The sequence below is a fragment of the Elephas maximus genome, chromosome 22 (genome assembly GCF_024166365.1).
Source record: "Elephas maximus indicus isolate mEleMax1 chromosome 22, mEleMax1 primary haplotype, whole genome shotgun sequence".
In the NCBI taxonomy this organism is placed as follows: Eukaryota; Metazoa; Chordata; class Mammalia; order Proboscidea; family Elephantidae; genus Elephas; species Elephas maximus.
In genome coordinates this window covers 7,045,339-7,058,037 of record NC_064840.1, presented here as the reverse complement: position 1 = coordinate 7,058,037, position 12,699 = coordinate 7,045,339, and the positions used below count along the sequence as shown (strand labels likewise).

The 12,699-nt window shown below is 38.9% G+C and overlaps 1 protein-coding gene across 14 annotated transcripts in view; it reads right to left on the bottom strand.

Annotated features, from left to right (window-relative positions):
- Positions 1 to 12,699, bottom strand: part of MPHOSPH9 (M-phase phosphoprotein 9) — a 59,075-nt gene that overhangs the window by 18,751 nt on the left and 27,625 nt on the right. For all 14 annotated transcript variants that reach the window (XR_007514878.1, XR_007514880.1, XR_007514879.1 and 11 more), the window contains 7 exons: positions 12,108 to 12,556; positions 11,612 to 11,767; positions 9,104 to 9,191; positions 7,418 to 7,633; positions 4,825 to 4,872; positions 3,813 to 3,877; positions 2,263 to 2,364 (listed from right to left, as the gene is read on the bottom strand). Coding sequence is in view for 10 of the 14 variants with exons in the window: in XM_049865781.1 (XP_049721738.1) it covers positions 2,263 to 2,364; positions 3,813 to 3,877; positions 4,825 to 4,872; positions 7,418 to 7,633; positions 9,104 to 9,191; positions 11,612 to 11,767; positions 12,108 to 12,556 (1,124 nt within the window). In the remaining 4 variants the exon portion in view is untranslated. The remainder of the gene's footprint in view (positions 1 to 2,262; positions 2,365 to 3,812; positions 3,878 to 4,824; positions 4,873 to 7,417; positions 7,634 to 9,103; positions 9,192 to 11,611; positions 11,768 to 12,107; positions 12,557 to 12,699) is intronic.

Sequence of the window (12,699 nt, the reverse complement as noted above, 5' to 3'; positions counted from 1 at the left end):
GATACCAGGCAGACAGGACACAAGGAAAAGCAAGCACCACAGTGGAAGGGAACTGGTCGGGCACTAAATGAAATTGACACCAGCTCCAGTGCCAGCTGGAAATAAGGTTCATGCAGGGTCACAAGGCTGCCCATGTATAAGGCTGTATAAGCTCTGAGGCCTGACCACTTCAACACCTTCACTGACATCTGTCTCCTATGGTCCCCTTCTGTGTAACTGAAACTCTTTATCTCGGTGGGTCTCTTGGGAGTACACTATTTCTTTCTAATGACCAAAAGGTGGGGGTGGGCTGTCAAATATAACTCTTGCTACATTCACCCAATATGCAACTGGATCCAACTTGAGCAGTTACTGAGCAAGGACAGGTGATGCTGATAGATAAAAGGTCTCTAATCCATTTTCAGAGAACTGTCTTGTACATCCAGGTCTGCTGATCCAGCAACTCCAGCCAGAAGGGCCAGCAACACTCTCTGCCAGGATACAAACTCAAGGACACGCTCTTGCGCACGTCCTGGTAAACAACCAATGAGAACTCCAGTCCCAGATGATGAGCAAAAGCGAGGGAACTCCAGTAAGTCGACCGTTGCAATGAAGTCAATCCAGTTACTTTTTAACTGTATGGCATTTACATACAGAGTTATGTCCCAAGTTTTGTACACAAAATCGGTGAAAGTTAATTTGTCGTTGCGGGAGATGAACAGAATTTTACACTGATTGTTGAAACAACAAGTTCACTGGCTCATTTTCTTTGTTGTAGAATATGAGGAATATTCTTTTTGTAGAAAATGTGGTATATAGTAAAAATCTTACATTTTTACTATATACCACACCCACTAAAACTTTATTATCCAGTTCATCTCATTCCACTAAAATGGCACACGTCAGTTTTGCATTCAATCACTATTATTATAGTCCCATTTAAAAAGAAGTTACATCCTGGATAGTTAGAACACACACACATACGTATGTACATGTATAACGCACTCACGTATCCCATTCCAATATATTCTACAAGTACACAGAGGAGGGGGCACCACAGATTATCAGTGTTTAGGGCCCTCACAGGCCTTAATCCGGCCCTGTATCTTGCCATCCAATTCATCATCAAGTTCTATACATTCTACCTTCAAATTCTCTCTCAAATCCTTCTCTTCTATCCATTTCCATGGCCGCCACCAACAACACTGTCTGCCTTCCAGCACTGCAATAGCCTACTTGGTGTCCCTGCTTCTACTCTTTTCCCTCTCCAATCTTCCTGTGGCAGGCACATTAGAAAAATCAGATCACATCTTTCTACTATATGAAGTCCCTCAAAGACTTCCCGTTGGACTCAGATTCTTGACCAAGGCTTATAAAAAGGTATGTATCGCCTATCCACCTCTATGGTCTCGTCTTGGGCTGCTCCACCCTTTGCTGGGGATACTCAGCCCACACTATCCTTCTCTGGGTCCTTCAAACACACTTAAATTCTTTCCTGCCTCAGGGCTGAGCGATGCTAATCTGTCTGCCTGGAACATCCCTCTGGCACCCACACATCCTGCTCCAACACCTCTACATGGGGCTGACTTCTCTGCTTACACGTCACTGTCACAGAATGGCCTTCCATGACCCCAACCCTAGGCCCTCACGATCTTTCATTTGACAATTACAACTTTGAAATGTTAAAAATTACAATTAACATAATCTTTTTCTGATAATGTTATAAAGTTATGATCTACTCATTAATACTTTTTCAGAGCAAAATTATATCAGAGCCACTTCTAATATGAAGAAAACAATTATATGTAATATACAATCCAGGTAATTATCTCAGATTACAATGAAACTAATTTAGGAAAAACCTATACAACTTAATGAATATCCATCTTCAGAGATCTTTCCATTAACATGAGGATAAAACATCTGGCAGTTTAAAAGGCCTCTGGAGATGTTCTAGACCAGCGTCCTTGCTTCTGCAGGTAAGAAAACTGAGCTCCAAAAGCAATTAAGTGATTGGCCTAAGGTCACACAGTGGAGCAGAGGAAAAGAACAAAGTAAATCCCATGTCTCTTTACTCTCAATCTGATTTTATTAGTTCCTCATTTTGGCAAATGTTTCTGTATAACAGCTTTCGCAATTTCCAGTAATTATTATTTTTTACATAGCTAAGTCCCGTAATGACATTTAACCTTAATTTCTTATGATCTAGACAGATGAGCTTCTCAGTTCCAAAAAAAGGTGCACCAATTTCTCGATTTATAGAGATTAAGCGTAATCACTTACTTGGCACGTGAGGGTCTCATGTGAGTTTCTGAATTGTGACGAAGACTTAGCATATTCTCATGCTCCACTTGTTTGACCTGAGCTTCCAGTTTTGAAATTGTTCTAATTCAAAAGCAATCAGATAAGTACACTTCAACAAATCTTAAGTTATCACTCAACTACAAATTACTTAATATACCCTACTAGAAAAGGGGTGACAAATAAGCTGCCTGTACACAAACCTTTTTCATAGTAAACTGCCATCATAAAACTTTAAAAGGCTGAGCAAAATCAGGGAAAATAAATAGAAAATAAAGTACGGTCATTAAACCATACAAAGTGGCATTTCAAATATCGCAATTGAAGGAAAAGGGAAGAAGTAGACTAAATACAGCAAGTAAAAATGTTATATAAATTTGACTATAGATCAAAACACAGAGGATAAATTAAATACATTCAAGCATTTAAATAAACTAGATTTTAACATGTTTAATTCTAGTATGTATGTATTCATACATATAAAACATATTATAAGCACTACTTTCACAAAAGAAAAGAGGAAGTGGGTTTAACTTCGAACAGAAGGGCTATTAGAATTTCCTAATTTTTAAGATGCAAAGGCTAAAACATCCCAAATAACTTCCAACCTATAGGCAGTTCATCTAACTCATGGCATGTTCAGAATAAAAGCCTATTTTCAGGTTTACCAACAAAAAATAACTACTGTGGCCAATTACTTGTTCTGAGAATATCTTCGCATCCTTTCTGTTCTTTTAAGCCTTGTGTATGTCCTCAGCCTGTCTTTCAAACTCAGACAGTCACCTACTGTGTTGTAAGGAAGGTAATTTCAAAAAGAGTAGCTCTAATGTGATTGAAGTTTTACAGCAGTCTGACAAGTGGGGTTGTCACTACAACTAAATATACCCCAGGGAAGAGTGGAGCAGTGAGAAAGCCAGCCAGCATCCTGTTCCCCCATGGAAAGTCCTCTGGGTGCTGTGAGTCTTCTAGGTCAGGGACTTTCCTCACACCCAAATACAAATGCAGAAACACACTCTCCGGCCACTTAGAAAGATCTAATCATTGCCACAGAGACCATCTATGGCTCTGTTCCTAAATGGTTTGTTTCGATTAAGCAAAGCAAATCATTTACATAGTCTCCAAACAAGGTCTCTAAGAAAGTGGATGACCACAAAGATGGTCTGAATGCCGTTTTCTTTTGGGGGCATAAAAATAGTTCAGTGAACTAGACTGCTTCTGAGAGATCGTTCTGGTCCAATGGTTTAATGTCATTTAGATTCTGCCAATGCTGAAAAACCATATAGTATTGGTGGAAGTAAACATCTCTGAGGCACAACCACCAACACGTTCTCATCATTTAAAAATCTTCCTTGGGTAAACTCAAATGTATTTCCATGACAGAGAAAGATGAAGATAAAACCGTACTCAAACTGCTTAAAAATCCTCAAGGAAAACCTCCTTTTCATCACTTTCCAGACAGACCATGTTTAGGTGTGGAAAGAACAACTGCGTAGAGGTATTCACTCACTTCTTAGTGAGACAACACATTTTACCTTTTCAAATCAGAAATCTGAGTATGTGCATCGAGCAATTTGTTCTCAGTCGTATTTAACGTATCCTGTGAAAATAAAGAAACACTTTGGGTCACTGAAATTAAATATTCAGATGTGTTTCTTTTTTTTTTTTTTTAAAATGTGCAACACAGAACTTCTCTAAGGCTGCACTAGATAGCTATACAGAAAACTGTGCAGGTACGCAGCAAGTGTGGCATCACCCACAGAGCCAATATAGACACTCAGAGGGAAAAATGAGAGAGCCAAATGCTGGGCTACACAAAGAGCTGTGTTTCAGGCCTCTGTGTAATAGGTACACCCTGTGATGCTTTCTTGAGTGGAAACAATCCAGCGTAAAAACGGACATATTAACCACAAACTTGACTAAAACCTCAGTGGAATGGAAAAAAAGAAACCAAAAAGCTGTGATAATGAGATCACATGTACAATGCAGTTGGCTCCTGAAACCCCCAAATGCTTGGCTGCCTGGCTGTGTAGGCCTTGTCACTCACCCTGAATAACCACAACCCTGCATTTTATGAAACACCGTTACTTGGGCCACTTACAGATAATGGTGAGGTTTCATCGAATTCAAATACGCAGCCCCATACACAGCTTTAATGAAGGTTCAAACATAATCAATAAACTCAAACAGCCTCACAAAACATAATGCTTTGAAAAATCAATGTATTTAAATAGGATTAAATAATTATTTGGATCTGTATGGTGCCTTGTACGCTTTTAAACAATTTCATCTCAATTAACTCATCTCAAATGCAGCAGCCATTCAATAAATATCTGTTAAATGAATTCACGAACCCAACACATTTGTGAGTTAAATAGGGCAGATATTTTAAAATAAGGATACTGACACAGAGTGGTTAAGTGAATATTCTAGTTCAAATAGCTAGATGGGGATGGAGGAGGAGGGGAAAGGCTCAGATCTCTTCCTTTCCAACCCCAATGCTTTTGCCCCGACATGAAATTCAAAACATGAATGGTCAACCATTACCTTTACTCTTTCATGTTCTTTTCCAAGGGACTCATACTCTCCCAAAAGCTACAAGGAAAAACAAAGAATTGCAGCATAATATTAAACATCATAATATTGACTGAGGGATATTCTACAAAACAACTGCCCATACGCTTCAAAAATGCCAGATGTCATGGAAGACAGAGAAAGGTTAACAAATTGTCCCAGATTAAGGCAACTAAAGAGACATGACAACTGATTATAAGACATGGTCCTAGACTGGATAAAAAAAAAAAAAATGCTATGAAGAGTATCGTTGAGACTGAGACGTTTCAAACAAAGTGAATAAGGTATTGTATCACTATTGTTTCTTTATTTTGATACTTGTACTGTGATTATGTAAGAGAAGGCCCTTATTTTTAGGAAATACACACTCAAAATTTAGCGGTAAAGGGACATGCTTTCTACAACTTCCCAATGGTTCAGGAAAAAAAATGTGTGTATATGTACGTGTATATATATATATATATATATATATGTTGTATATATATATATACAGAAAGTGAGAATACACATGTATACAAAGACAGAATATATGTATACACACATGTGCACATATATAAAGAGTGAAAGACAAGCAAATATAGAAAAATGTTGACAATTGGTGACTCTGGGTAAATGGAATACAAGAGTTTCTTATATTGTTTTTGCAATTTTTCTGTAATTTGAATTTATTTCAAAATAAAAAGCAAAACAAAAATAATTTTATATCTATCAATACCCTTTAAGTAAGCAGTATTTAAAAATATTAAAATACATTCACTTGTTCTTTTTTTAAACTGTTGCATATTTTTTGCTAAGTTAATTCTATAGAGTAAATGTACAATGCCAGAAGTCTAATATAATTAGGTAACATTTTAAAAAATATATTTGTAAGGCTTCTGGTTAAAGACCAGAAATTCATAACTGAATTTTCTCTCTCTATTCTGAGATCCCACTACATTAATAAAGGGGAAGTAACAGCTGCAAGTGGGAGATTTCAAGGAGGTTTTAGAAGACTGAGAAGAGATAAATGGTAGCTTAGTAGGATGAAGAAGGCTACAATCTCAAGTGACTGAATGAGGGAACGCTTATGGGATGGAGGCTGATATCTTTATGGAACCCAAGAGGCTCTGAACTTTGAAGAAACCCAGGTCCAGTGGTGGACAAGGTTGAAGGACAGGGCTGACACTACGGAACTGGTTGGACCCTGTCCCCATTCCACATAGAAGTGGACTATCCAGCCACGACAAACAAAATAGGAGGAAAATGTAACTTAGGAAACCCAAGTGAAATGGGGAAGGGGGAACACAAAGGTATAAAGAGAGGATGATTAAGTAAAAGTCTGCGAAAGAAATGGCTTCACATGCCCTTCCCTCATGAGCCTGGCTGGAGGTCCCAGGCAAGAGACCGGAAGACTCTTCTTTGGGGAAATTCAACCATCCAAGTAAAAAACATGTGTACATATTCACATTTGGAGGTTTCCAAATGAAACAATGGGCATATCATAACACTCTACAATTGCTCTTACATCAGGAAAGTAAGCCCTATCCACGCACACAGGGTCTTCAAACAGCCTTTTACTGCCTTACTTTTAGATGCGATTCTGTGAAGTAACCAACATTTGAAAAGAAAAAAAGCGCTCAATATGAAACAGAGTCAGCCAAAATGAAGCTACCCCAGAAGACAGGGATAGAGCCATTTTCTTCAAATCTACTGTCTCCGCAGGACAGCCCCTCACTCAGCCCATTTCCTGAAGTTGTTTTTCTCCTCAGAACTTCTTTAAAAAGAAAGAGCCACCAGCTAGCCAGGAATGGCTGAAACAGGTCTACCCCCCATCTGGGCACTCCACATGACCTTTTGCTCATTAACTGCCTCATGCATGGTAAATTCTTCGCCCCTGGGTAGAAAGCTAACATGCTAACCAACAAAAATGGCTAACTTCCTCCTGCGTGGGGACTCAAACCCCGGCCTTAGAGAATGCTTTCTCGTTCTAAAATGTTGCGTGCCTGCACAGAACATTTTGTAATCTGAAACTGATCCTGCCTATACAAGCCAGCTTCAGTGAGCTGTCTGCAAGGCAGTCCTGGATGACATGCAACCCCGACTCTTTCCTTGCTTGGCCAACCAACAAAGCTTGCCTTTCCTTTCCCTAACTCAGTCTGTGTCTTATCTGGCCCCAGAATGGAGTCAAACCAAGCAGAACCTCAAGTTCCTGGCAACACGAAGAGGTAAATTAAAACTAAAGAAAGCTTCAATGTTACATAAATCCAAATTTTAAGTCAATTTAAATCTGGTCCATAGCAATTCACCCTACCAGAGGCACAGAAGGTGACTTAGAACAGTTCAAAAGTTGACCTGCTAGTGGCAGAGAGGCGTGGGAGTGACACCATATTTCTGAAACCTCTGACTTCCTGCTTCAAGGTAACACCCAACTGACTGGATCAGCAAGGTGTATAATTGTGGCTGCAGCAAAGTTAGGTAAAACGAAAATACACCTTTAAAAAGGCTTAGCAGCTTGGTAAGAGTGGAGTATCTAAATAAATTACTTTCAGCCAACCATGTCATTAAGTTACCATTACTTGTTACTTACATCTTGAAACATTTGGTTTTCCTGCTTTAGCCTAGCTTCTTTATCATCTGAAAGTCTGTACGCAGTCTCAAATGCTTCTTCTAAATCCCGCAGTCTAGCTTTCAGCCGGATGATGGTATTGTCTTTTTCTTTATTACTTGTTCTCATTTCCTCAATCCGTTCCTGCAAAATTTTGGAGGCGTTGCTGGCAGCACTGAAGCGTTCTTTTAAATCATTCTACAAAATAAAAACAAGGATAATAAACTATTTTTAGTGGGAAAAAAGATGTCTCAATAATAGCTAATGCATTATGGGCACTAAAATATAAAAGAAAATACAGATGGAAGACCAACAAATTTAATATTTTGTTATATCCAGGGAGAGAGTCTACAAGGGAATTCTCTACTAGACTGATAGCTCCATAAAATCATCACACAGCATACCTGTTGCCATCAAGCCAATTCTGACTCACAGCAGCCCCACAGGGCAGAGTAGAACTGCCACACAGGGTCTCCAAGGAGCGGCTGGCGGATTCCAACCGCTGGCCTTTCGGTTAGCAGCCATTGCCCTTAACCACTGCGCCACCAGGGCTCCACTACATGGCACAGACGGAAAGTAACGCCTGAGGCACTATGATTCCAGGAATCACAGAAGACAGTAGCTACTGTGGATAATTTTAATGAGGAAAAAAATAACCATGGCTATTGGGGAAATGCTCCTGAAATTATAACTAGAACCTGTTGCCCAAAATTACTATTTAGGAAAGAACAAATTACCATATTTTTTCACTTATTATGAAAATAAGATTGAAAATGCATCTGATAACATTGATATTCATTCAACAATTATTTCTTGAATACCCACTAGATGTCAAGTTAGAATTATAAGATTAAAAAGAAAGATAACAGTCCCTGACCTCACAAAGCTTACAGTTTAGGAGGGGACAAAGATAACTGAAAGGGCAGCAAAAACAGGAAGATAATACATAGAACGGAACAGGTATTTTCCACCAAAACCTTGTTTATAATGTTATGTGTAGAAGAACAAAACTTGGTAACGCATGAAAACAGTGATTTAATTAAAAGTATATCCACTCCTAGCTCTGTATCACCCAAAATTAAAAACACGTTATCTACACAAAATCTGACCATGCAGAAACACTCACAGCAGCATTATTCATGAGGACTGCAAAGTGACAACAACCCAAACACCCACCAGCTGATGAAGGGATACACAGAATGTGGTCGATCCATACAACGGAATATTTATTACTCAGCCATAAAAAGGAATGAAATGCTGATAATGCTATGACATGGAGGAACCTTAAAAACACTATGCTGAGTGGAAGAAGCCAGACAAAAAAGGACAAATGTTGGATGACTCTACTTATACGCAAAGCTCAGAACAGGCAAATCCAGAGACGGAAAGAAGATTAGGTTGCCAGGGGCTGGCCGGGGAAAGGAGGACTGGGGAGTGGCTGCTCAATGGGCACAGTGTTTTTCTGGGGGGTGAGGAAAACGTTCTGAATTAGATAGTGGTGATAGCTGCACGACTCTGAATATACTGAAAAACCACTGAAAGTGTACTGACCTAATGAAGACAAGAAACCCGTGACCAATGTTATCATAGAACTATTCGTCTCTGAAGTTGTTAATAAAAAGGCTTTTTAACACGAAGCCACTAGCACAACAACAAAAGAGTACTTACCACTTCTATTTCCAGTAAGTTATTCTTATTTTCCAGTGTTCTCACACGACTAGTCGCTTCGTTCAGAGCACTGTCTAATTGGCCACATCTAAAAACCATAAATCAAAACTAAACAACTAAAGGACAAAAGCCTTTCCCTTAAAAGTATTATATAAATTTAAGTGATTCTCCAATATAGAACATATAATAAATTCCCCATTGTTCACTAAGACTCAGGATGCTATTTTAGTAAAATATATCCCAATGAACTGATATTACACAATTCAGAGAAAATAACAGGTTTCAAAACAATCATATGAAAAGATCCCAAAGAAATAGTAAGTACAAAGTTAGAAGAACATACATAAGTTAGCTTGACCTTAGTTATGAAAAAAAAAACTCTATATACACATATATCCTTAAATGTGCATAAAGACCTTTAGAAAGATGCAAAAAATTAACCTGGGATATGAGACTAGAGGTTGGGATAGAATCCTTCTATATTATTTCAAATTTAGCATGAATGTATTATTCTTAAAAAATAACAAAAGAGAAGAAGTCAGTTAACATTTTGACTCAATGTTTACTGATGTACTGTGAATAATAAAGGCTAACATTTATTTGGGACTGATGGTACACCAGGCTCTATGTTAAGCAATTTACATTTATCTTCACTGTCCTTTGAGTTAGGATTGTTAGTGCTCCCATTTTACAGATGAGAAAAGACAGCCAGAGAAGGTACGTTACTCGCCGAAGGTCACATAGGTTGTACGGAGTTGCACTGGGATTCTGGCTCCAGAGTTTATGCTACTAACCACTATGTATCGATGCTTCTTGGATATTAAGTAGTGATGAAATTAAATACTAATAAAATTGTTCTTGAAAGAAAGCTCACTTAAATAGTGAAGTCTCTGTGTGTTAACCATGTCTACTGTTTTCACTGATTCTGATATGCCAGAGACCATGTCCCCCGAGCGGCAACTATGTAACATAACAACCTGATACCAGAGCTGGCCTACCACGTAAGTGTCCTTGGCCCTATTACAGTACGGGTGGGATTCCCCACTTTGCAATTTTAAGTTTGGGAAAAAACAGGTGCGTGTGGGTATGCTGATTGCATAGCACTGGCTTTTGTCTTAGGCCAATGGTTCCTCCGGTTCTAAATGAATGCTACTTTCCAAGTTGTTCCTACTGTCCTCTATAACACATAGTTATATCTACAAGCCAGATCAAATCCTTTAGGGGAAGGAGGAGAAAATAACGTATTGCTATTGGTTTGTATGCTATTATTACACTTACCCAATATCCTTCTTTGCCATTATTAACAACTGTTACAATGCAGTCATTTTTAAAACCTTGACTTCCAATTTGCTCCACCTACACCCTGTTCCTCTGCTATCGGCGCTAGTAGGTTTGAGATATAAAAGTGCTTTAATTAGCTATCATTTACTGGTTGCCTTCTTTGGCCAGGGCTCATTAGATCTTGTACACTTCCTGTCCTCAGCCTCATGATGACATGGTCCATTGGTGGGCTCCTCTCAGGCTTCTGGTTTCCAGTTGAAAGCACCTGTGCTCATCTTTGCCTTCTTAAAAGACACAAGAGCCAACTTCCCCCGGCCTGCCATCTCCCCTGGCCTGCCATCTCCCCTGGCCTGCCATATCCCATTTCCTTTTTGTCCTAAAAATCCAAAACCTGGCTTTTTTCCTGGTTCTTTCAAAGTATTTCTCCCTGTCATTGCACCCCCATGCCTACTACCAAGGGCAAAATGCAAGCTGCAGAAACACTCAGGAACAAGGCAGCTCCACTAATCGCCACAGCAACCAAAGACTATTTAGCATAAAGATAGTTTTCTTGTAATTCTGAAAGTTAAATTACTAAACTAGCCCAGATGATTTTAGTTCCCTCCTAATCTCTGTTAAAGGGACTTTGTTTTGGCCTTAGACAAGGACTTTCTGCTATCATGGAGACCCGTAGCAGTTTTCAATCTGTTCAAGTACCATTTAACTGTAAAGCATGGTGCAAGTACTTTGCTACTAACACTAGCTAAAGCATCAAACTGTGTAAACGGTTCTCTCTAAAATAGGTGTAAAGTCATCACTAATACGAGGCTTTCTTGAATGGGATAATTACCTCCACGGGGTCATGAAGTCTAGCTCAGGAGAACATGCACTATTTCTAAAGTTGCATGTGCGGGGGTATTAAAAAAGGCTGATAACCTGTCAGAGGGCATGAGTCCCAGACTTCATTAGAGCTAATCCTCCCGTAAATGACATTACCCTACATACACGAAATCTGTCCAACTCTTTCCGTGTTTTGCCTATATGAAACAAATGGCCACATGTCAGTTACTGGTGTATTGCAGGTGGCTGGTTCAAATAATTACTTAGCCAAACATCGTTCTGTGTTAAAATGTTCAAATCCAAAGTACATGTTTTCAAAGTGTCTTGTCACAATGTGCTATACTTTTGGGGAGATAACATATCCAGGCTGGAGGACCATCAACTTCACAGCTACATTTTAAGTTATACCTGTCTGCAAGAATTTGATTGGTTTTCTTCCACTCTTCAACTGCAGAAATCTCTTTTGCCTCCAGTTTCTGTTTCAAACTATTTATTTCTGATTCATAATAGGCTCGAAGATCCGCTATGTGTCGAGCATGCTTTTCTTTCAGGTTCTGCCTAATCCTGTCGGCGAGAGGAAAAAAACATTTGAGCAAGTACATCCAGCCTCTCAATCCGGTAAGACAAAACAAGAACACAATCATTCTCAAAAACAAAAATACAGCCACATTTCCCTTGCACACCCACAGAAAACATAATAGATTAATACACTGAAAGTTGACAACTAACAGTTTTTATTAAAAAGGGATTATTTTTTAAATGTTCTATTTTAAAAATGCTGTATCTCCTTTTTTAAATTTTAGATTTTGTACATCACTAAAGCTCAGTGTAAGTCATTTTCCTCATTCAAGCAGACATAATAGAAAATTTATTAACATTACAAGCTATTCACTGAAATACATACTTAGACAATATCACAGGATCTTCCAAGGAAGTCAATGAAATGCATTCTGGGACACTGTTGGCTGTACCTGGAAGCTGGGACTGACTGACTGAGGCTGAAGTTACCATGACAGTGCTTTCTCCATCTACGGTGTTGACCGAGATATCGTTGCTGGCGATGGTATACACTGAAGGAAATGTGGAACTGGTCCTACTTTCATTTTGGAATGCATGATTTTTCCAGGAGTCCACTGGGGAAGCTTTCATGTTTGGGAATCCAAATAACTGAGAAGCAGTATCACTTGCTTGTGAAAATGGGTCTATGTCAGAGTGACTACACATACTAGGTTCTAGAACCGAGTCGGGTGAAAAGGAAATTCTGTCACCGAGTATATTCACAAAGCCATGTGATTGAATCCCTGACATCTGCTGATTTGGCTTTCTGTGTAATGTTGGGTCGAGAGTCAGTACCTAGAAATAAGCCAGACAACAGTGAGATTTCCTCCTTGTACTCAGCATTTGTTTTTAAGCAAGCAGGCTTTAGATCTCGGAGAGGAAAAAATGCTTAAGATAATAAAAGTTAGAGTCACAAATCTTTCATTTTCACTCAGCAG